At 46.7% G+C, this 24,027-nt stretch overlaps 1 protein-coding gene across 2 annotated transcripts; it reads right to left on the reverse strand.

Moving 5' to 3' along the window:
- Window positions 1–3,032: 3,032 nt before the first annotated feature.
- Window positions 3,033–23,649, reverse strand: LYL1 (LYL1 basic helix-loop-helix family member). Of its 2 annotated transcripts, XM_081894740.1 has the most exons (5): window positions 23,102–23,649; window positions 19,300–19,639; window positions 6,269–6,714; window positions 4,437–4,528; window positions 3,033–4,242 (listed from the first exon to the last, which is right to left on the reverse strand). In XM_081894740.1, the coding sequence occupies exons 3-5, from the start codon at window positions 6,712–6,714 to the stop codon at window positions 3,896–3,898; spliced, it is 885 nt and encodes a 294-aa protein (XP_081750866.1). In that variant the 5' UTR covers window positions 19,300–19,639; window positions 23,102–23,649; the 3' UTR covers window positions 3,033–3,895. The 2 variants fall into 2 exon arrangements, with proteins under 2 accessions (XP_081750866.1, XP_081750865.1); XM_081894739.1 differs by lacking the exon at window positions 19,300–19,639.
- Between the last annotated feature and the right edge of the window lie 378 nt (window positions 23,650–24,027).

Genomic DNA, 24,027 nt, shown 5'->3' on the forward strand with positions numbered 1-24,027 from the left:
CCGCCGCAGGGATTCGAACCGCCAACCATGCGATCGGCAAGTCCTAGGCGCTGAGGTTTTACCCACAGCACCACCCGCGTCCACCAAGAAGGATGTCTAGAAGGGCCCAAAATCTCTCTCCATGCCCCCAGGTCCCCTTCCTGCCTCAGGAAACCCTTGGAGAAGTTCGAAAAAAGATCTAGAAGAGGCAACACAATTCTGGGGAGCATGAAGTTGAAGGTCAGCTGGAGAAGGCTGGGACAGGAAGACTGGCACACACAGACACACCTGCCCCCATTTGGGGTGGCAAGCATCCCCCAAGCATTTTTTAAATTATTGTTGCAGGTCTTTCACAGATCTGTTCATGCAAGGAGTGCACAGAAGTAGGCTGTGTGGAAACAGAGGCCACTCATTGAAATGTTGAATTCACCTAACAATACCCGGCAGCAAATGGAGGTTTTCCTCCTCTCTTTCTCTTGTGCTTCCTCATAGCAGCCCCTAAACTGGCTCACAAGGGTCGGGAGAATCCCTAGAACAAGTTGCGGGGGAGAAGAGGAGGGATCTTTCCATCTGGCAAGTTGAAAAGCTTGCACTGATGGAATGATCAACTTAGCGCAATGTTAAATTCCTCATAATAATAATTCTCATATATTGTGCAATACCGCTTTAACACTCTTGTAAAAAAAGGTAAAGGACCCCTGGACAGTTAAGTCCAGTCAAAGGCAACTATGGGGTTGCGGTGCTCATCTCGCTTTCAGGCTGAGGGAGTCTGTGTTTGTCCACAGACAGCTTTCCGGGTCATGTGGCCAGTAGGACTAAACCGCTTCTGGCGCAACTGAACACCATGATGGAAACCAGAGCACACGGAAACTCCGTTTACCTTCCCGCCACAGCGGTACCTATTTATCTACTTGCACTAACATGCAGGAGCTGGGACAGAGCGACAGGAGCCCACCCCTTCACATGAATTTGAACTGCCAACCTTCCAATCAGCAAGCCCAAGAGGCTCAGTGGTTTAGACCACAGTGTCACAGTAGACATATCCATTTTGCCCATTGTTGAAAGGTAAAGTCTGGTAACATTTGCTCTTGCACTCTTCCTGGGATTTTTTTTTCTTTAGAACTGCTCACACAAACACACACAGAAAATACCAGTGTGCCTAGCCAGAATAGAAGTAGTCAGTGGAGTTCAGCAGCAGAATGACTATAGTGAGGGACCAAAAACAAAAAAAAAAACCCACCTCAGGCTACATTCCATCATGCTCTGCCCATTTCATGTGAACCACAAGCTGCAGAATAGCAATTAATATCCATGACTGAAATTATAAGCATGTGTAGAAGCTGACGTGCCAAACACGCAGAAGAACCCGAACTGAATGACCCATTTGCAACATAAAGCTCACATTAGGAAGCATCCCGATTCTCCAAACCTAGAGGAAGGTGCTACAGAAGAAACTCCTTAGCCATGGGAATGAGGCTGAAAATACAGCTAAGCAGAAAACAGTGACGTCTGCCAGGGCTGTTCATCTCTCTGCATTTGGAATGATTCCTAGCACATAACAGGGATTGCCTGTGGAAACTTGCACCACCACAAAAGTAGGTAGTCTCTTTGCTGCCATGGATGTTGTTGTTTACCTCTGCAGGCTAAGAGAACTGCTCCCCTGGAAGAATTCAGCAGGCCTCTAGGCTTCATGATTTCAAATATACAGTTATGGCAGTGTAGACTCAGAAGGCAAAACTCTGGTGCGTTGAATGGTTTTCTGTTCTCCCACCCCTGCCCCCACTTCTGGGCTGCCAAGGACACGTTCCTTGCCTATTGCCTCTCACTTGCCCGAACCTCTTCCATCCTCGATTCCTAGGAGTAATAAAAATAATTTCAATGCGCACGCGCACGTGCACACACACAAACACACACACAAGCTCCAATTTAGGGGGTGGGAGGAAAATAAGGTTCAGAACGCAGCAGGCACACTGAGCAAGATTTTGCAGTACTGGTTAAATTGCATTAAAAAGGATCGGTCTGTATTTTGTCTAATTGTGGACTGATTTCAGCTTTAACATTTCTCTCTTCTGGGGACAGAGCATGAACACTCCAGGTCATAAATATCTCCTGGCCTTAGCATGGATAGATCTCCTAGACCAGGGCAGCCCCGCTGCACCGGCCATTTGAAACATCTGATGGGGGCAAGAGCTCACCCTGCAGGGATGGCTGTGAAAAACAGCCGTCCCCTCGGCCCATTACTCTGGCGATCCACTGGGTGCTGGTGCATTCAGATAAGCAGTAGCTTTCGCCATACTTCTCTGTCCTTCCTTCTTTCGCTCGCTCCCTCCCCCATCCAGAAGGCTCCTCCTCCTCCTCTTCTTCTTCTTCTTCTTCTTCACCACCAACCTCCTTTACGCAATAAAAACCAGCAGCCTAGGAGGACCTTCCACCCTCCTGGATCTGCCACTGGCACATTTGGTTTTGGCAGGAGGCCCAGAAAGCGTTGGGCAGGTTTGGACACTGACTCAGCACAAACCGCCCTTCCATTTCCAGGAAGGAGAGCAGTTCCTGAAGCTGTGGGGCTCCCATCAACAGCCCAACCACCGCAAGCCAGGCACTGGCCCACCAGCAGTGACACAGCAGTTGCTGTGGCAACGCCCATCTGTCCCAACACACCCACCCAAAGCCCCTCAAACCCCAGACTTGGGCAATTCCTCTTACAGCCCACTGAGGCTAAAATGATGGCTGTGAGCTGAAGAAAGAAGCATCAATAGGCCTGGTTCTCTCCGACGGTGAGGTGTATCACGTGCAGACAGCAGGTAATGCAGTAACAAGGAAAAGATCCCGACAAAAGATCCCTATAAGGATGTCGGGGAGCAGAGTGCTAGCCCAGCCTTTTCCTTGTTTTCTTTCTGAAGGATTTCCCCTCCCCATTCCAATGCGTTAAACCCCTGCCCACAATCCAGAGGGTGGCAGTCAGTGAAGTTTTACTCCAAGTTAAATTTTGTTGAATTCTACCCAACATGAGCTAGTAAGGGTCAAATCAGACGTGACATATCAGATGCATGTAATAGTCTTCCAGCTTTTTTGCTTTTTTTAATGAAAAGCCACAAGGGGCTGCAGCCATGAGCAGACGATTGGTGGGGAGAGAGGGACTGTCTAACCCATTCTCTTCTGCCCATTTATTTACTCAATACCTTCCCCCTTGCCACTTTCCCTCCATCTCTTGTTGGCATTTACAGAGGGAGTTGAGCCTGTGCCCTGTGATGAAGGGTCTTCCCAACAGAAAGGCGGAGCCTATGAGCTGAAGGCTGCCACTCCCCCCCCCCCCCCGTTCCAACGCCAAGAGCAACCCCTTCACCCTGATTTTATTCCCGTTCCTTTGTCCGGGCTCATATTTCGATTTAAAGACCCTGCACAAAATAGATGCTTGGGCTTGAGGATTTGGAAGTGGTCACATTGAGCAGAGGTAAAACACAGAAGAACGTCCCCCTCGCCCACCCAGGGGCCCCGCTTCACTGGAGATGGGGGCAAGAGAGTTATGTCTCATACAAACCAGGCTCCCTGCTGCTTCCCCACCCCACACCTTCTCATGGGTCATTCTGGAAACAAGCCAAGCTGGATACATGAACATAAAAAGCCCTGCTCCTAGTTCCTCCTTGGAAAGAAGTCCCTGCTTTTTATGCCACCAGGTGGGCATGGCGGGATGTCCTGCTCAAAGGGGACTGTTTCATGGACCCTGAAATCTAAGCATTCATCCTTAGAAGGTCATAGCAGCCTCCACATCACAAGTCCTCCATCCAGTGCCCAGAAGGGAGATTCGGTCCAGGTGCTTCAATGCTGCTTCAGTCTACACATGTGGCTGTGTGGCACTGTTTGAGTGTGTGGAGGGAGAGACGCAACGGCCGCACACATTTGGGCAGAGAGCTCTTCATCACCGCGGCTCTCCTGCCCCCAGTACAGTCACTGGCTCCACGGTCCCTTGCTCCATTTTTATGGGTGCTGTTTGTGGCGAGGGAGTCCTCGGGGTGCCATTGATAGGCGCTTCTGATTCAGGAGGCTCCCCGCCAGCTGACCTGGCCTGGTCGCTCAGCAACTTGACCAGGAAGTTGATATATCGCATGGCCAGGCGAAGGATTTCGTTCTTGCTCAACTTCTTGTCGGGCGGGTGGGTAGGGATGAGCTTCCGCAGCTCAGCAAAGGCGCCGTTGACGTTCTGCTGCCGCCAGCGCTCCCTGCTGTTGGTGAAGACCCGACGTGCCACCTTCTGGGGCTGATGACCTGGGCAAATAAGCAGAGAAGGGTAAGTGGGTGGGTAAAATGCATCAACTTGGGGGCACATCCCTCTTCCGCTGAGCATGCCAGCCTTCCTGAGAAAGACACTACAGCCTCAGTCCCCAATCCTGTAAAATGGGCGTTTCTTCCTACGCTCTCTCATCCATCCTGCATGGAAGGTTTACCCCACAGCCACTCACCCTCCGTGATGTCCTGTTCATAATGGCTCGGCCTCCGCTTGAGGCGGTTGTTGGGGAAGAGGCCAAAAGTCCCAGAGCTGCCAATGTAGATGCTAAAGGGAGAAGAGAAGAGGTCAGGATGGTTCTTCCACAGGCAGCCTTGTTTTAAACATACAGTCGTACCTTGGATCCGAAACGCCTTGGGAGTCGAACGTTTTGGCTCCCAAATGCCGCAAAGTGAGTGTTCCGGTTTGCAAATGTTCTTTGGAACCTGAACGTCCGACAGGGCTTGGCTGCAGGAGCCATGCTTTGGTTTCCAAATGTTTAGGAAGTTGAACGGACTTCCAGAATGGATTCCGTCGACTTCCAAGGTACGACTGTATGTCTTACTCACTGGTCATTGGCAATTTTTTTAGATCACCCTTCCTTTTTCCCTAACAACCAGGATGCAACTTTCTTGCAGTGGCTTTGCCTGAGCTTAGGTAGCCCCTAGATGTTATTTTCTGCAAATAAGAGGGCCCAAAAGGCAAATGCTCAGAGGCTTAGGCATGTCTCCTGCTGTGCATGAGATAAATATCAGGCAGATTAACAATTCACTTCTGGTACAATGGTACACATGTCCACTGGACGCTTTGAGGAGCCCAGCGTGCTGGTGCCACTTGCGATATCACACATGCACGATGCCACCGCCCCCAATGTTGGCACAACTCAGTGCCTCTGGTACTCTCTAAAAAATTGAAATATACCCATTGGTCCAAAAAGCTTGGCAACCCCTGGTCTAGGCTGGGACTGATTAGGGAAGGGCAAATATGCCAATTTTGGTTTCTGTCCGTTTATAATTTTTGCAGTCTTCAGTTCTCTACCTTTCCACATCAGCTTGCAATTTTACAAACCCTAATAATAATAATATTAATACCATACTGTCACTTTTTTCCAAATTCCAACCGTGAAAAGATAAATTCGTAACTTTACAAAAATTGGCTTTTACGATATCACTGCTGAAACAGGCATACGGTAAAACGGAACAAAAAATATTTTATTGCCAATTTGCGATGCTTGAGACTGTTGTGCAATTAATTCTAATGTCATTCATCGCTTTCCCCGTATTTGACAGTGCAGTATTGATTTTTTTATTTGCACGTATGGTGCAACAAACAGGTGTTTAAACCACTTGCGGGTCCCCTCTAGTACCCATAGGGTTTTCTTCTACATTTGCCATTTACGGATGTGAGTGCCTGCGGAATTTTAAGGGAGCGGCTTATATTCGGGTATTGTCTTTTTCTCCCCCCCCCCCCAAATTATAAAGGTACGGCTTGGGACAAGATGGTAATAATAATTTCTCTCGAAAATTTGTCAGCACTTTGGTGTGAATTTCTTGTAACATGTACCATTTCCTGGCAATTTCGCCCAATATAATGCATTTTCATACGTTATTCTTACAAAATGACATGTGCTAGAGAATTTTGCATTGCAAAATTTAAGAGCAGTAACAAATTCTGAAGGACAGCTACGTTTCTGTGCGCTTCCAGAAAGCGCAAATCAAGTAGTTTCGCCTTTTAATGTGAACAGAATCAAACTTCAACCCCATTCCATAGCTGTCAACCTTCCCTTTTTTTGTGGGAAATTCCCTTATTCCAGCGGCATTTCCCGCTGCTTCCCGCTGCTATCCCGGATTGTTAGATATCCCGTAGATTGTTAGATATCCCCAGGACAGGTGAGGCTGCTGATCCCTTACTTTCAAATCTGAAAGTTGACAGCTATGCCCCATTCCGATTGCTGGCTTATTTCCATTGCCGGGTTTTCTGCCCACCCTCCCCACCCAACATACCTGATTATTTCCACTCAGGACTTACCTGTTGAGAAAGGGCTGGTACTGAGGCTGGTATTGTGGGGCCAAAAGGGGGCTCCTCACTCCGGCTAGATTCGCCATAGGGGGCGGAGGAGGCCCAGCCGGAAGAGCTGAGAGCTGTAAGAGGCCGGGAATGGGGTGCAGGGCAGTGAGCTGAGTGGTGGGGACCTCGACGTGGGCGGGGGGCTTGCTGCTGTAGCTCAGGCTGATGACCGGGACGTTGTGAGGTAATGGGGCCGGGGGAGGCTCAGGAGGAGAAGGGCTCCCCTTGGCTGGAGGGGAGGAAGAGGCGGGGCTTGTGGGCGATGGGGTGGCCTCAACCTCATCCCCCCCAGTAGCTGGGGAGGGGATATCAATTGGGGAGACTGGTGGCTGCGGGTTTTGCTGTTCTGGGGCAACCGGCGGCTGAGGGGTCTCCAGCTTCTCCATCATTTTTTCTTCGCTTCTCATCTGTGGGGAGAAGAGAAAGAGAGTGAGGAAGACTGCATCCAATCACACCAACCAACCAGCTATTCCCACAAGTCATGAAATGTGGGCATCGCAGAAGCCGGTGATGGGTCCCCTCAACTAAGCCGCTTAACAAACCCAATTGAATTTTGGAGATGAGGCAAACCAGATTATTTGCAATCCTAGTTGCCTGGTTTTCAGAAATTTAGCCACAAACGCCATCATGAGGGATGCCAGTTCTTTTGGCAAAGACTAGTTTGTTAGCAGGAGGAGAAATGTATTTATGTAAATGCTGTTAGCAGATTCTCCTCGTTTTCAGACTTTTAGTTTTAAGTGTTTAATATTTGGGTTTTAGGCACTAATGGAGCATTAACATTTACTTCTAGAAATGTGTTTCAGATGGAGGGAGCATAATGCGTTCTCAAGTTTCAACCAAAACAGTTCCCACTCCCCAAATGAGAAGCTATAACCACTCTTCTTCAAGACGTCCCATAATCTTTACGAGTCCACTTTTGTAAAGGGAAGAAGAGAACTTTGTTAATCCTGATTAGAGGGCAAGGGACCTGGGTGACTTGTCTCAGCTACAACAAAATTGGACCTTTCTCACTCGCCTTGTCACACAGTGAAAAGGGATAGCTGTAAAATTTCAGCTTGGCAAGTCACCAGATTGCAACGGTATTCTGATTTGGTACAGCATTACCAGAATCACCAACGGTTAAAGAACAGCTCTGTTTACGAACTATTCGGTTTACGAACTCCACAAAACTGGAAGTAGTGCCCCGGTTTGCAAACTCTACCTCAGTTCAATAATGGAAGCTGAATGGTGGAAGGGCACTGGCAGCGGGAGGCCTCATTAGGGAAAGCGTGGCTCAGTTTAAGAACAGTTTCGGTTTAAGAACAGACTTCCAGAATGGATTAAGTTCCTAAGCCGAGGTACGACTGTATATGATATAAGTTTCAAGTACAGTGGTACCTCAGGTTACATACACTTCAGGTTACATATGCTTCAGGTTACAGACTCCGCTAACCCAGAAATAGTGCTTCAGGTTAAGAACTTTGCTTCAGAATGAGAACAGAAATCGTGCTCCGGTGGCACGGCAGCAGCAGGAGGCCCCATTAGCTAAAGTGGTGCTTCAGGTTAAGAACAGTTTCAGGTTAAGAACGGACCTCCGGAACGAATTAAGTACTTAACCTGAGGTACCACTGTATACATATTCCAGGTTCTAGACAGGAGAAGCAAAAACCTGTGGTGAGCTGTGACAGGGATTGACATCAGACTTTTCTTAAACTACCCAACGAATTGGTGGGTGGGTGGGTGGGGAAGGCTGAAAAAGCAAAATAATTTACTACAGAATAGATCCAAGTAAGAAAGTGACAGAACACTACTTTCCCACCTAGAGTTACCAGCTAAAACCACTCTGATGTTTCATCAATGAACTTCAGCTCATCTTGGGCAATGATGCTTCTGCCACACAGGCCTTGGGTGGTAACCTTGTCTGTCCTTACAAATAAACCATTAATCTAAACCCACTGGTTTTTTCCATACAGACCATTTGAAAATAACTGAGGGCCTGTTGGGATTTGCAGGATACTGGATAAGCCTGCAGGCTTCAGGATGATGCAATACTCTGCTGGGTCAGAGTGACTCAGCAGGAGTGTAATTAGTATCACCTGCTTTAAAAGGAGAGCCTGTGTAACAGTGGGTGTGGTTGGTGTGGTGGTTGTCCTGTATGGTGGTTGTGCTGTAGAGCTGTGGTGGAGGAGGGTATTCGTTTGTAAATACTCTGTATGGACTGTTTCTTTTGTATATGCCTGTGTAAATAGCTCACATTAAAAAAAGACTGCACTAGAAAACCCTGGAACTCTTAGCGTCTCTGCTGAAAGCTTCGCGTAGAATACGCGACAGGGTTATGGGCCCAGCACGCTTCCGCTGTGCAAGAGTACAGGTGGCAGTTATCTAGCCGTGGGTGCTGGAGGTGAGCTGCAGGGATGGAGCAGTCCAGAACTGGCGTGTTGCTGGAGAAGCTGACGGCCACTAACTACAGCATCTGGTCGGTCCGCATGCAACACTTCCTCAAGCGTGAGGGACTGTGGAAGGTGGTGGAAACTCCACCGCAGCCCCCTGAGGAAGATGAGGACGACGACGAAAAGCTGGCACTAGCAGAGGCCCAGCTAGAAAAGGATGAGAAAGCTTTGGCTACGATCATCCTTGGAGTGGACGACAGCCAGCTAGTCTACGTAGCTGATAAGGTGACGGCAAGTGAGGCGTGGAATGCGCTCAAGGCTGTCCATGTGCGAGAGACAGCTGGCTCACTGATAACACTGACCAGGAGACTGTACCGGTGTCGGAAGAAACCGGGGGACTCCCTGGTAAACCACCTAAAATTCCTAACAGGCTGTTTCCAGGAGCTAGCCTTAAGAGGGAGGCCTGTGGGGGAAGAGGACAAAGTCTTTATAGTCCTGAGTTCCCTTGATGACAGCTATGATATGCTGGTCAACTCCCTCGAGTCTGTAGAGACTGATAAGCTGACTCTGGAATACGTTACCGGACGGTTGTATGCAGAGGAGGACAGGCGTGCAGAGCGAAAGATGACCTCAGCCCAGCTGTTGGAGCATCCCAGAGGGAACAACAGCCGGGAAGAGCAGAGGTGTCGGGAGCCGGAGAAACAGCCAGGAGGAGCTGCTGCAGACCAGCCGGTGGTCAACAAAGTAAAAAGGTGTTTTTGCTGCAACTCCAGTGGACATCTGCTGCGGGACTGCCCGAGAAAACAACAAAAACAGCAGAAGCACAAGAGGCAGCAGAGAGAGTCTACCGCTTGGGTGTCTGCAGATGGTCAAGAAAATGAAGAGCTGTGGGTTCTGGACAGTGGAGCTTCTCAAACCTTTTGTAAAAGAAAAGGACTGCTAACTGATGCTAGGGCTTCAAACAAAAAACATGTAAGTCTTGCTACGGGCCAGAAAGCTAATGTGGTTTGTGAGGGGGAGGTTGTGTTCCCACAACTGGGACACACATTCAGGAATGTGTTGTGTGTGCCTAGTTTGCAAAACAATCTCCTAAGCATTCCTGACTTGGCAAAAGCAGGCTTTGAAGTAAACTTTGTGGGAGATCAGTGCCAGATAAAGCAAAATGGGGCAGTATTGGCAAATGCTAACCTTAGAGCTAATATGTATGCACTGCAGTGTGAGTCTAAGGTTGCTAATGTACAAAATGTCCCAACCCATGATATGTGTATTCATCTCCTGCACAGGCGTCTGGCTCATGCTAGCTATAAGGTGCTAAACAAAACATTGGAGTTGTGTGGGGGGATGAAAAACATAAAAAGTTGTGATAATTACTTAGACTGTAATATCTGCAAGGAGGTTAAAAGCAGGGCTTGCCCAGTAGCAAGAGCAAGCCAGAGAGAAACCAAAAAACCACTGGAGTTGATTCATGCTGATGTAACTGGTCCTTTTCCACCAAGTGTCTCCCATAACAAGTACTGCTTGATCCTAGTGGATGACTATTCTAGATTTGGCTGGGTCTATCCATTGAAGCAAAAGTCTGACGTTGCCCAAACTTTGAAGTTCTGGGTAAGAAGGGTAGAACGGCAACTTGGCGAAAAGGTGTGCTCTATTCAGTCAGACAGGGGAGGAGAGTTTATGGCAAGCTCCCTAAGAAACTGGTTGCGTTCCCAAGGGATCAAACATAGGCTTACCAATGTGGCGACGCCTCAGGAGAACGGAGTAGCAGAACGTAGGGGAGGTGTCTTGCAGACACAAATGAAAGCATTGCTAGCAGATGCAAATCTCCCAATTAAGTACTGGGCTGAGAGTATTAAGACCGCAAACTATATTGGGAATCGCTTGTGGTCAAGGGTACTAGATGACATACCCTATAAAATTCTCTATAACAAAAGTCCCAGTTTGCAACATTTGAGAATCTTTGGGACAAAGGCGTGGGTTGACATACCTGTAAAGAACCGAAGAAAAGGTGGGAAAAGGGCACAGCAGTTGCTATTTCTTGGGTATGAAAGTGGTACGAAAGCCTACAGGTTTGAAGATGATAAAAATCTTTTGAGTTATAGTCGATCAGCCAGCTTTAATGAGCAAAGAAATTGGCCCAAGATACATGCAAACCTGCTGCCAGAAAAAGTTTTACTGCCGAGCATACCTGATAAGGCAGTTGAAACAAAGCTGAGAATTGGCAGCTCTCCCAGAGAAAATGATAGGGAGGAGGTAAAGGTTGAGCATTTTTCTCCAGCTGCTAGTATGGAGCAGGGGAGAGAAGAAAGTGCAACAGGGACAGGAGGAGGTAGATCTACAGAGTCAATCCACCCCAAAAGCAGTCCTGAAGGTAGCCCAGGGGGTGAGATTAATGAACCAAGGAGGTCTGCAAGAAGTAATAAAGGCCAACCTCCAGACCGTTATGGGTTCCCAGCCACCATAAACCAGGTTTGTGTAACTGAGCCAGAAAACTTTGAAGAAGTGCAAGAGTTACCTACTCTAGAGAAAGAGGCGTGGTTAAAGGCAATGCAGGCAGAGTATAACTTTCTGCTAAACAACAATGTGTTTGTCCCTACAAAATTGCCTGAAGGTAAAAAGCCCATAAGCTGTAAGTGGGTTTTTAAAGTGAAAAAGCTGGCTGATGGTAGTTGTCAGAGGAAAGCCAGGTTGGTGGCAAGGGGCTTTACACAAAGGAAAATGATACATTATGATGAAGTGTTTGCCCCAACAGCAAAGGCTGAAACAGTAAAATCAGTTTTAGCAATGGCAAGTCTGAGAGGGTTAAAAGTTAATCATTTTGATGTTGCCTCAGCATATTTAAATGCTCCTATAGACGCCGAGGTGTATTTACAGCAAATACCAGGTTATGAGCTGGAAAAAGACAGCATGGTGTTAAAGCTGCAAAGGGCACTATACGGGTTGCACCAAAGTGCACGTCTATGGCATGAATGCATAGACACAACTTTGAAAAAGATGGGATTCAAACAAAGCCTGGCTGATTCCTGTTTATATTCAGCAGTGGTGCAAGGAAGTGTTTGTTATTTACTTTTGTATGTTGACGATATCTGTCTGATAACAACTGCACAAAAGCAAGTGTCTTGGTTTATAAACAGCCTAGGTAACAAATACAAACTGAAGTATTTGGGAGAGATTCAGAATTACTTAGGAGTAGAGGTTCAGAGAAATGAAGAGGGCGTCTACTCTCTGAGTCAGAAGGAAAAAATTGAAAAGTTACTAAAGACATATGGAATGGAGAGGGCAAATGAGGTTGATACTCCCATAACTACCCAGTACAAAAATGAACCAGAAGGGCAAAAATGTGAGAATGCAACAGCGTTTCATTCTCTGTTGGGTTCTCTGTTATATTTAAGTTGTTGGACAAGACCTGACATAACATTGGCAGTGCACATGTTAAGCCAAAGAAGTGCAGACCCGGCTCAGAGAGATTGGCTAGCACTTAAAAGAATCCTAAGGTATCTGAAAGGCACAAAAGATTACAAACTGGTGCTGGATACAGGATATGATCAGCAAGTGTATGCATACGCTGATGCCAGCTGGGGGGACAGAGAAAATGGAAAGTCTACCACTGGCTATGCCATATATATTGGAAATGCCCTGGTTCAGTGGAAATCCCAGAAACAAACATTTGTTGCCACAAGTACTTGTGAAGCAGAGTACTCAGCCATAAGTGAATGTGTATCACAAATAGAATGGTTTGCTTGCCTAACAAAAGAGCTTGGAATACCTTCTGAAATGCCAATCACTGTGCTAAGTGACAACATGGCTGCACAACAGCTTGCTAACCAACAGAACTTTAAAAGCAAGAGCAAACATATAGCTATAAGATACGGAAATGTGAAAAATGCTTTGGAAAGAAATGTGTTAAAGGTACAGCACTGTAACACAAAATGTAATGTGGCAGATTTGTATACAAAATGTTTGGATGCTCCTAAATTTCGAGACTTAAGAGAATTATTAGGTCTGAAGCCTTTGACTTAAGGAGGAGTGTTGGGATTTGCAGGATACTGGATAAGCCTGCAGGCTTCAGGATGATGCAATACTCTGCTGGGTCAGAGTGACTCAGCAGGAGTGTAATTAGTATCACCTGCTTTAAAAGGAGAGCCTGTGTAACAGTGGGTGTGGTTGGTGTGGTGGTTGTCCTGTATGGTGGTTGTGCTGTAGAGCTGTGGTGGAGGAGGGTATTCGTTTGTAAATACTCTGTATGGACTGTTTCTTTTGTATATGCCTGTGTAAATAGCTCACATTAAAAAAAGACTGCACTAGAAAACCCTGGAACTCTTAGCGTCTCTGCTGAAAGCTTCGCGTAGAATACGCGACAGGGCCTTGGCAGACCACTTAATGCTGGTTCTGCTTATTGTGGCAATTGTACTAGAGCAGTGCACTAGATGCTTCATGATTTTTGCACTTTCCCCTGCACAGCGCACAAGGGAGGAGAGGGAGGATCATTCGTCCCGGCCAGCTGAAACACTTTTGCAGCGGAAGATTCGTCATAGTGGGATGTCAAATTCCACCCATTGCATTTAATGCCTTGCCATTTAAATTAAAACTGTAATACAGTGTTACCTTGGGTTAAGAACTTAATTCGTTCTGGAGGTCTGTTCTTAACCTGAAACTGTTCTTAACTTTAGTTAATGGGGCCTCCTGCTGCCACTGCGCGATTTCTGTTCTCATCCTGAAGCAAAGTTCTTAACCCGGGGTACTATTTCTGGATCAGCAGAGTCTGTAACCCCAGGTACCACTGTACACTAAAATGCAATAAATAAAAGCAGCAATAAAAACACAGTTAAAACTCAATGAATGTTCTATTTACGCGATGGATTTGCCATCTCACATAGGGATGTGGGTAGCACTGTGGTCTAAACCACTGAGCCTCTTGGGCTTGCTGATCATAAGGTTGGCGGTTCAAATTCGTGCGCCGGGGTGAGCGCCCATTGCTCTATCCCAGCTCCTGCCAACCTAGCAGTTCAAAAGCACACCAATGCAAGTAGATAAATAGGTACCACGGGGCGGGAAGGTAAATGGTGTTTCTGTACGCTCTGGCACTTGTCACGGTGTCCCATTGTGCCAGAAGTGGTTTAGTCATGCTGGCCACATGCAGGGCCATAGCTAGGGGGTGGTGAAGTGGTCCCCCGCCGGGGTGCAGGCAAGGAGGTGCACGCAATACTGTTAAAAAAATGTCCATTAATATGTCTATAAATAAAAATATTGATTATTTCCTCATAAGAAAAGGTTTTACTGTAAATCGAGGGTGGATTGAATGGGGGGGTTGGGAGGAGAGGCAGAAAGAAGAGCTAGGGGGCACAATCTGGAGAGTTCTGTCAGGGGCGCAAGCTACGGCTCTGGCCACATGACCCGGAAAACTATCTGTGGACAAACACCGGCTCCCTCAGCCTGAAGCAAGATGAACACCACACCCCATAGTCGCCTTTGACTGGACTTAACCATCGGGGGGCCCTTACATCTTGCATCTTCAACCATCAATCCACGAAAATGCCATGAACCACCCAAATGACACTCACAGGGCATTGCTAATCCATGCAGTGCCGGATTTAGGAGATTCCATGCAGGAGATTCCCCCACAAAGGGCACTGAGCTGTGGGGGCACAAAATGGAGAAGATCCATAATGGAGAAGTTCCATTTGGGGGCACCAAATGTTTGCCTCACACAGGGTGCTATATTATCAAAGATTTCCAAAGTCCGCCCCTGAGTTCATGGAACACAGTTTGGGAACTAAACCTGATCTAAAACGTCTGCCTCACTACCACTTGCAGGCCACACAACAGACTCAAACATAGAGACTGGATCCTGCCATATGTCTACTCAGTCATTACTATTACAAGATCTAATAATAGGAATCATTCAATTTATCACCTCACAGCAGTGTATATCTGCATGCTATCCAATACAAACTTGCAGTGCCTGAAGAAGAGCTGCAAGCATATAGATAGAGGGGATTCGGTTGATATTTTGATTTTTGATTTTTTAAAAAATAAAGTACCTTACCAAAGTTTTCTGAGCAAGCTTAGCAATAACAGAGTAAGAGGAAAGGGACTCTTGTGGATCAGTAACTGGTTAAGAAACAGGAAGCAGGAAAACATGTGTTTTCCCAGTAGAGACAGGTAGAAAGTGGAGTCCCTCAATAATCTGTATTGAAACTTCTGGTTTTAAACTTGTCCATAAATGAGTTAGGAGCGATCAGTGAGGTAGCCAATTTTCCTGATAATACCCAATTGTCCCAAAAGAGATTGTGAAGAGCTCCAAAAGGACCTCTCCAAATGGGTGGTTAAAATGGCAAATGCAATTCATTGTAGACGTGTGTCCGCACAAAAGAATAAAATCTTAATTTCGCATATGCACTCATGGGGTCAGAACTGGCAGTGACGGACCAGGAACAAGACCTTGAGGTCAGCTGCAAAAAAGGCAAAATCAACGCTAGGGGACTTTAGGAAACCAATTGAAAATGAAACTGCCTTTCTCATAATGCCATTCATTACAGTCGTACTTGGAAGTCAAACAGAATCTGTTTCAGAAGTCCGTTTGACTTCCTAAACATTCGGAAACCAAACCGCGGCTTCTGATTGGCTGCAGGAAGCTCCAGCAGCCAGTTGGAAGACGTGGAAGCTCCATCGGACATTCGTTGCAAAGAAAGTTCGCAAACCAGAACACTCACTTTGTGGCGTTCGGGAGCCAAAACGTCTGAGTACCAAGGTATTCGGGATCCAAGGTACGACTGTATAGGAATCTATGGTACAATCACATTTGGGTAACATTGCAGCCACTGCTCAGATGAGCAGTCCTGTGATCTCATCCACTCCAGCATTTCTCTGATGAAAATAGGGATGTCCCATTCCATAGTGAACATGTTACTATCTATACCCCACACATCTTACTGAGTTGCCCCAGCCACTTTGAGCTGCTTCCAACATATATACCCTCCAACATTTATCCAATGAAAATAGGGACATCCTAAGCAAAAGCGCTGTGGCGCTGAGGGTTAAACAACAGAGCCTAGGACTTGCTGATCAGAAGGTCTGCGGTTTGAATCCCTGCGACGGGGTGAGTTCCTGTTGCTCGATCCCTGCTCCTGCCAAACTAGCAGTTCGAAAGCACGTCAAAGTGCAAGTAGATAAATAGGTACCACTCCGGCAGGAAGGTAAACGGTGTTTCCGTGTGCTGCTCTGGTTTCTCCAGAAGCGGCTTCGTCATGCTGGCCACATGACCCGGAAGCTTTACGCCGGCTCCCTGGGCCAATAAAGCGAGATGAGTGCCACAACCCCAGAGTCGGACACGACTGGACCTAATGGTCAGGGATCCCATTACCTTTAAGGAAAAGCAAGACATTTCAGGATCAAATTGGAAACCAGGATGGCTTCTCTAAATTAGGGACGTCCCTGGAAAATAGGGACACTTGGAGGGCCTGTGATCTGGGGGGGGGGGGCAGCAAAAGCTGCTGGATCTTGCTGTTCACTATGGCTGTGGTTCTCTTAGGGCTTTTATCACAGGTGTCTACGAAAATCTGATGTGTGGGGAATCCCCAGCTGTCACGGAGAGATGGTGTGGTTCGATTGAGGTAGACGTTCTCAGCAGATAATCGTAAATGCGGTCATGCTGTGAGCCACAGGCAGTGGGTGGGAGGTTCGCCACAGCCTGGTGTGAGTTTCTTTAATGTTCTGTATTGGGGGAGGGGGCTATTCCTGTGCTTCCATGCTCAGCCAAGAAACAGGGGGAGCAGGTCTGGGTTTCTGGAAAACAGTTTTCTCCCCAATGCATTTATATATTTAAGGCAGGCATGGGCAAACTCGGCCCTCCAGATATTTTGGGACTACAACGCCCATCATCCCTGACCACTGGTCCTGTTAGCTAGGGATGATGGGAGTTGTAGTCCCAAAACATCTGTAGGGCCGAGTCTGCCTGTGCCTGATTTAAGGCCCCTGAACCTCAGTCAGGCAATGGCTGGCTGGCCTGGATCAGTTCAACAGGCCAGTGAAAAAGATAAAGCTACAAAAATGGTGACATGAATTACGAACATATTTTTTTTCATATTGCTCACCTGCTTGCTTGCTGAATGGGGGTGCAGAGTGTTGTGTTTTCCCTCCGCTTAGTAATAAATCAGAATTCCAAGGCTCTCACAAGTTTGTCAGAAACCCTGCTGGTTAATTTATTGGGGGGGAGGCAAGGGTGCAAGTCTGCCTGGGAATGAGAGCCTGTCTACTGAAAGAACGTAACTCATCCCTGCTCCCATTCCCTCTGCCTCTCATTCTTGTAATGTGCACTTAGGGATTCCCTCCAGTTCCCCAAGAAAGACATTTGACCACGTTTGGCTGGCCATTTTTTAGCTGCAGTTCCTGCACTGAAGGGGTCAGTGACGTAGCGTGGGATGCCAGCACCCAGGGCAAGGAAAATATTGCACCTCCTAAGGCAAGTATTGTGCCCACAAACCAGCACCTCCAGGCAGCTCTGCCGCTGCTGCCAAACAGAGTTGCAGTGTAGCAGCGGGACATGTGTGTGCACCTCCTTTGGCCAGGGCACCACCACTGCCATGGCCACGAGTCTCGCCGTGTGGCTGGGGGAATGCAAGGGCCCGTCCTCTCACAGCTCCTGCTCAGTGTGCTGCTCAGGTGATGTGGGTGGGTGGGAGGGAGGGAGGGATGGAGCACACCTCTGGTTGGTGCAGCAACTTCAGAGATGTGCCCTGAAAGATTTTTGCACCCGGGGCAATCACCCCAGTAGCCTCCCCCCATGGTACGTCACTGCAGGGGGTTGAAATAGATGACTCACTATTTGCAGTTTTCCTCTGCCTCCAGACCATTCATGGAATTCCCATTCTTGTGCAATAGCTGCAGAGGTTGAGGGAACTGTCTTGGGAGAATAATGCAAGTACGGGAACACTCCTAGTCTACTTTAATTCCTGAAAATCTTGACCTTAATTATTTATTTTTAAAGTATATTTGTCCATAGCCCTTGTGATTGTTAAGAAGGAGAAGAACTGAACTTGGACCTAAACTCAGAACTGGATCAGAGAGGCTTCCCCCTGCCCTCCTGCTCACTGAAATCGAAAGTCAGCCTGAAGGCTATTCCCTATTTTCCTAGATATTATTTTTAAAAATTCCAAAAATAAAATACAATTGGTCAAACATTTTCCATGAAAATTATTCCTGAAGGGATAATAGTATTGTGAACAGGTCACTCAGCTATTGCAACTAGGTTGATATCAATGTGTTTACACACACACAGACACACCCCTAGGATTTTTCCTTGAAAGGGTAAAAATCAGGTTAAATTGAGATGGAGCGGGGGAATATGAGCTGATATTTCAATGCCAAGGATGCTGTGTGGATGCTGCAAATGAATTGCATGTGTGATGAGCACCTGTCGGCAACAAACGCCCCCCTGGAAGCACGCAGAATCAGGAACCGAACCCCTAAACAGAAAAACACAGTAGCTGGTTCAGAATAAGCAATTCAGTCATCAATAGGGGAGGGGGTGTCTCTGGATGTTGGTAAGAAACTACCTCTCTCCTCCAACCCTCGAGAGAGCATGCAAAAAAAATAAAGGCTCAGTCCAGGAAACCGTTAGAAAAGGGAGGGTCCAGAGAAGTTGTCTTAGCACTGATAATCCTCCTGCCTGCCTCCTACATTTATCTTGCTCTCCAGCACAAGGAGATTCTCCCCAGTTCAGGCTATGCATGGGGGTAGCAAAACCACTTGCTTGCACCCGTCGGCTGCCCTATGAGGCACACGTGAAATGTGAGGCAGAGCCTGCCGTTCACTGCGGAAAGGGGGCACGTGGCTAGTCTCTGCTGGGGCTTGTCTTCCGGGAACTGCTTTCCCCCAGAGATGCAGCTCCCATTTCAAATCGGAAAGGTCTGCATGGTTTGAACGACAGCCTTGAATTACCGCTCTAAGAGATGAGGGGTGCTTGGCCACAGCAAGCCCACAAATGCCACAGCCCTGCCTGGACTGGCTTATCAATGAAGCTCAACACAGAATAAAAAGGAGAACACACCAGAGACCCTGGGCAGATAAGACCTGGTATCTCTGGAAACTTACCAGTGAGACGTGGAAGCGAAAACAAGGCACCCATTAGCCTGCTCTTCTGTAGCCAGAGGTCTACTCTCCCTGTCGCTGAATGTGATGTTTTCAGTGGCTGCTAATAATGGCAGAGAGGGTAACCCACATTTCTGCCTAGCTGTGTTCAAATGAGTGGTATCGCCATATCTTGCGGTTCCATAAGTCTGATACACATTGTGCGTGAAAAAGGACTATCCTTCCATCAGTTCTGAACCCTCTGCCCATCAACGTCACCAGCAGGGTCAAGGTTATTTTGGAGCTGAGGGGAAGAACGAAACAGTGTCTCTCGAAGGCCAGCATTTGTCCGCAGACAGCTTTTTTGGGTCATGTGGCCAGCATGACTAAGCCACTTCTGGCGAACCAGAGCAGCGCACGGAAACGCTGTTTACCTTCCAACCAGAGCGGTACCTATTTATCTACTTGCACTTTGACATGCTTTCGAACTGCTAGGTTGGCAGGAGCAGGGACCAAGCAACAGGACCTCACCCCGTCATGGGGATTCAAACCGCCAACCTTCTGATCTTAAGAACATAAGAGGAGCCTGCAGGATCAGGCCAATGGCCCATCTAGTCCAGCATCCTGTTCTCACAGTGGCCAACCAGATGCCTGTGGGAATCTTCCACCTGACCTACAAGCAATTTTTTAAAATTTATTTTTATTGAATTGATATAGCGCCCTGTACCCGGAGGTCTCATGGCAGCAGGGTAGCAGGAAAGGGCAGGGCATTTGACAACTCACAAAACTTTGCCCTCAAAGTCTTTGCCTTTGCTCCTCTGACCCCAAACATGTGCTGCCTGTAGCATCCAATTCACTTTGGCGAATGACAGGGCCGGCTCTGCTGACCCTCTGTCTTCTGTTATGAAAGAGGAAGAGAGGTTCTCTCAAGCTCCGCCTACCAGCAAGAACAGGAAGCAACGAAATGCTGCTGAAATGCTCATTCTAGCTGCTAATGGCAAATATGCCAGATAAGAGTTGTGGAAGTTGTAGAATCGTAGAATTGTGTGATTGGAAGGGATCTCCAATCTACAGATAGATCGGAACCAAAACAGAGAGTTGAAATATGCTGGTGTACCTGCACAAGAAGTAAGCCCATTTTGTAACGCTTTGACTCCCTGGTTGTGAAGACCAACTGCAAATGCGTAGTCAGAATTTGCCCAGTGCGCTGAGAGGAGGAATTCTTCTCTAAGGGCCCAGATGACTACCTGACTTTCTGTTACATTTTCCTGCCTCACAGAATCTCCCTCATGTCACCCTTTTGGCTAGAAACAATGCACAGTGGTCAAAATCTGCAGAGAGCCGAGTCCAAATTTAAACATGCAAATATGAGCTGAGTGGTGCTCAACTGTGAATAAGGAAATTTGCAAATGCTTTGATTGATAATAGTAATTGACTTGGGAACAGGTTTCTTTTTTTATTATTGTTGTCCTTTTTCTGAATAGATTATGAAACTGCTCTGATTACAAAGTGAATTCCTGCTCAGGAAAATGCCATCATATTCAGGGCTTTAAAAACATATCTGTCCACAAGGCCTGGCTCCCCTCAGATGCCTGGCTCACTTGGACTCCCCATACAAAATGTTGGATTAAGAATCATGACTGAGATGGGATGCGATGATATTTTGCAACGCAGGTAACTGAGCTAAGGGAGATAAAATGGCAACAATGCTTATTCTGAGTGGCTGCCACAGTCCTTTGTTTGAGTGTCAGGCGATAAAAATGTTTGAGAAATAGAGGAAATGGTTTTGCAAATGTCATCAGGAGGGTTTGGCGTCCCAATCAGCAACATCTGAGGCCTTTTCAAAGCCATTCTTATGCGTGCACACAGACAAAAATTACGAGCTACTTTCAACTCGTACGCACCAGACTTTTAAAACACAGGCTGCTTAAAAAACCGAAAAACAAACCACAGTTCTGTGATTTACAAGTCGGGGACGAAGACTGTCACATGTTTTCATTTTGCCTTCAATATTTCCCCCTAAAACTGGAGGACAGGACAAGAAAGAAGGACAACAAAGCATACGGTGTCTAAAATTGAGAAGCAGAGCTCATTGAACACCCACAAGTTCAGGGGATTTATTCAGCTTTTTATTCCCTCCCCCCACTGAAGGAAAAAAATCCACTTTAAATAAGTATACTGTATACTGTACTGGTTAAACCTAATACAGCCAATCCATGACTTACTTTAATCAATTGTTTCTTCGTTTGCCCCAAATTAGTTACATTGACTTTCAATGAAACAGAAACTAAGTTAAATCCAAATATTTAAGGTTAACGGGATTCTGGATTATTGCTTTATCCTAAAAATGTTATATTACCACGCTAACTTCCTGCCTTCGGTTTTCTTATCACATGCATTGGCATAGTCATACATCTTATAACTAAATACACCGTGGCCACTAAACAGCACAGAGTTAGGAGGACTTAAAGCCAATTTAAATTGGTGTCTTTAAAGGGTACAAAACCCTACAAGGGACTGTGGCCCCAATGTTTGTCACAAGTACCGTAATTAAAAGATAGATACTATATGTTGTTTTTGTACATGATATTATGTGGATGTGTATAATTTTTTAATAATGAATGTATATATACATAATAAATATTGCTATTGCTCTCGACTGCTGCAGCAGGGTTTTGCTTTTGGTTGGTAGTTATATTTAAATGTATTTTTAACAGAGGTTAGAAACTGCCCTAGGACTACTGATGTAATGAAGGGGAGATTATATATACTTATATTGTATATATATTTATAAGTAAATTATATTTTTCCTGAAGAGAGAGGAATGCTTGTAAAGATAAAGCTCGCTGACTCTTTGCATCGTTTCCAGGATCAATGCATTTAACAGCATTTGGGGTGGGTGGGTGTGGAAAGCACAAAATATTTGTCATGCATGTGGCAGTTCAGTATGGGACCATTTCACATGCAGTGGGAAATACATGCATTGGGAGCCAAGACCTCCTGCACGTGTGCTCACCGTGAGACAGGCATGTGTGCAATTGTCACACACAACACTCTAAACACAATTTCCACACACACGCACAATTTTCCTACATGGAAGTGTTTGCCGTTGAGGAAGTGTGTAATGTCTGAAGAGGCCCTTACTGCAACAACTGTTAATCCAGAGGAGAAAATGTCACTCTCTCTATTTTGCATCTCTTATTTTTAAAATGCTGAGGCCATTACAATGTTGTATCATATCAAGAAAAATAAAAAATGAAAAAAAAATCTCTGCATGTCATTAACAATATATCACACACTTTTCTTTTCTTTTTACATAGATGACTATTTTACATGTTTACAGAGATGACTGTACAGCACATGAGTTCATCTTCTGTATGAGGAGGAGCAGGGAATTGTAGATAAAAAAGCGCTGTGTCAATCTGGTAGAAAACACGAATGAGCCACAGCATTGAACTTGGTCTTTGAAACGTGAAGCAAGAAGTCATAATCGCTCAGTTTTGTTACAAATTGCACTCCGGTAGGAAACCATGTGGGTGATGAGGCAGATAAAAGATGTGATTGCCGAGCAAACGAATGATATCACAGCAGCTTAAATAACAACAGCGGTAATTTCCAAGATAAGCACAGAGATCACAGGAATCTTTGAAATTCAAACGGGAGTGCAGGTGGAAGTTTCAAACCTATTGATTAGTGGTGATTATTTAACTGTAATTGCCATATAGAAAAATGAAGGAGGACCCTGTGACACATCAGTGCTGCTCGACGGATGCCACTCCAGTTACTATACAGAACTGGATTTGGATTTCAATGCAAAATCTATTTGGCTTGTAAACGTATTTTCGGATTGCTGTGAAAATTCCATTCTGCAGTTACGTTTTCTGGGCCTTACAGATGCCATTTCTTTTCTTAAATTAGATTTTAGCAGTGGGATCAGCAGTCAGGCAGTAAGGGGGGGAGAGGAGAGATGATGAATTCATCAGGAACAAAAAGTTCCCCACACAAAAAGGGCAATTGGAGGGAGAATAGTCTTAAGATTAATTGTGCTACTAGATGTCCTAATTCTGGACTGATGATACAGTAAAAAAATTACCATAAAAACATACAAGCTATTCAGTCTAAGAGAAAAAAATACGGTGCTGTGTACCACAAGAGTAAGAATGGGTTTTTGTTTAACAACAACAACAAATTGCAAGAGAAGGAACCACCGATCCTTTCTGGGCAAACTATGAATCAAAAGACCTTAACAACCATCTTTGCTAAAATAAAATCATTGAAACTCAGTCCCTTCTGCCTTTTCTTTCCAAGGGAGACGCCAACCATCCTTTTCCCGCCACTCCCCAAAAGCCCCTTTCCTCACCTGCCAGATGTCACCGGGCCAAAGCCATCTTTCCTCTTCCAAAGGTCAACCAAGGCGGTCATTTTTAATCCCCTGTGGCAGAAGGGCCGGCAGAAAGGCCGCGAAACCCCGTCCGATGGCCGGAGGATCCCGAGGTGAAATGGGGTGTCACCTGATTGCTGGCTGTAAAGAGGCCTGGGTGGCAAGGTGCGGGGGCATGTAGAAGCCGTGCCACAGGGGTCTCCTCAAAGACGAAACAGGAGGTACCAGGCTCTGATTCTAGAGCCTTGGAAGAAGGTGAGCGGCCCGTGTTGTCCAGGCACTCTACCCCCGAAGCCGGCCACATGGCTGCTGCAGGCTACCATGCTCGGGGGCCATGATTCGCGGCCGCTTCCTCTCTCCTCCTCAGCTTCCCTCCGCCAGAGCGTGCGTATAATTATTATTGTTATTTGCTGCTGGGTTGGGAACTTCAAATCAATTAGGCTCCCGCTTTTCCTGCCACCTCGTTCCTTACAAATTCCCCCTGCGGCCACCTCTCTTTATTGACAGGCGCTATTTGGCCACTGGAAGGAGCTGCTTTGATGAAGGAGCCTGGGCCAAGCCCCCTCCCCACTCCCTCCCTCTCCCCTCCCCTGCATGAGAGAGATTTCCTGCCCTCTTTGGACGGGGGATGTTCTGCAGTTCGGAGATAAGCCGCACAGGAGCTGCCTGCACAGGGCTGATAAGGAAACTCCCGAGTCAGACCCAGCCTAAGCAAAGGGACTTGGAAAGCAAACAAGAGGAAGCCCAGTGTCTACACACTGGAATAACATAGACCAGTGAACACATAATAGAGGTGGCTTAGGAGAGCTCGCAGCACTTTCATTAGCGACTAGAAACATGGATTGGATGTGAGCTCAGGAGAGCCTTGCCCAGGGAGGGAAGGAAGGAGGTTCTTCCCCGCCTCC

The sequence above is a fragment of the Podarcis melisellensis genome, assembly GCF_964234715.1.
Source record: "Podarcis melisellensis genome assembly, chromosome: 17".
NCBI classification, from domain to species: domain Eukaryota; kingdom Metazoa; phylum Chordata; class Lepidosauria; order Squamata; family Lacertidae; genus Podarcis; species Podarcis melisellensis.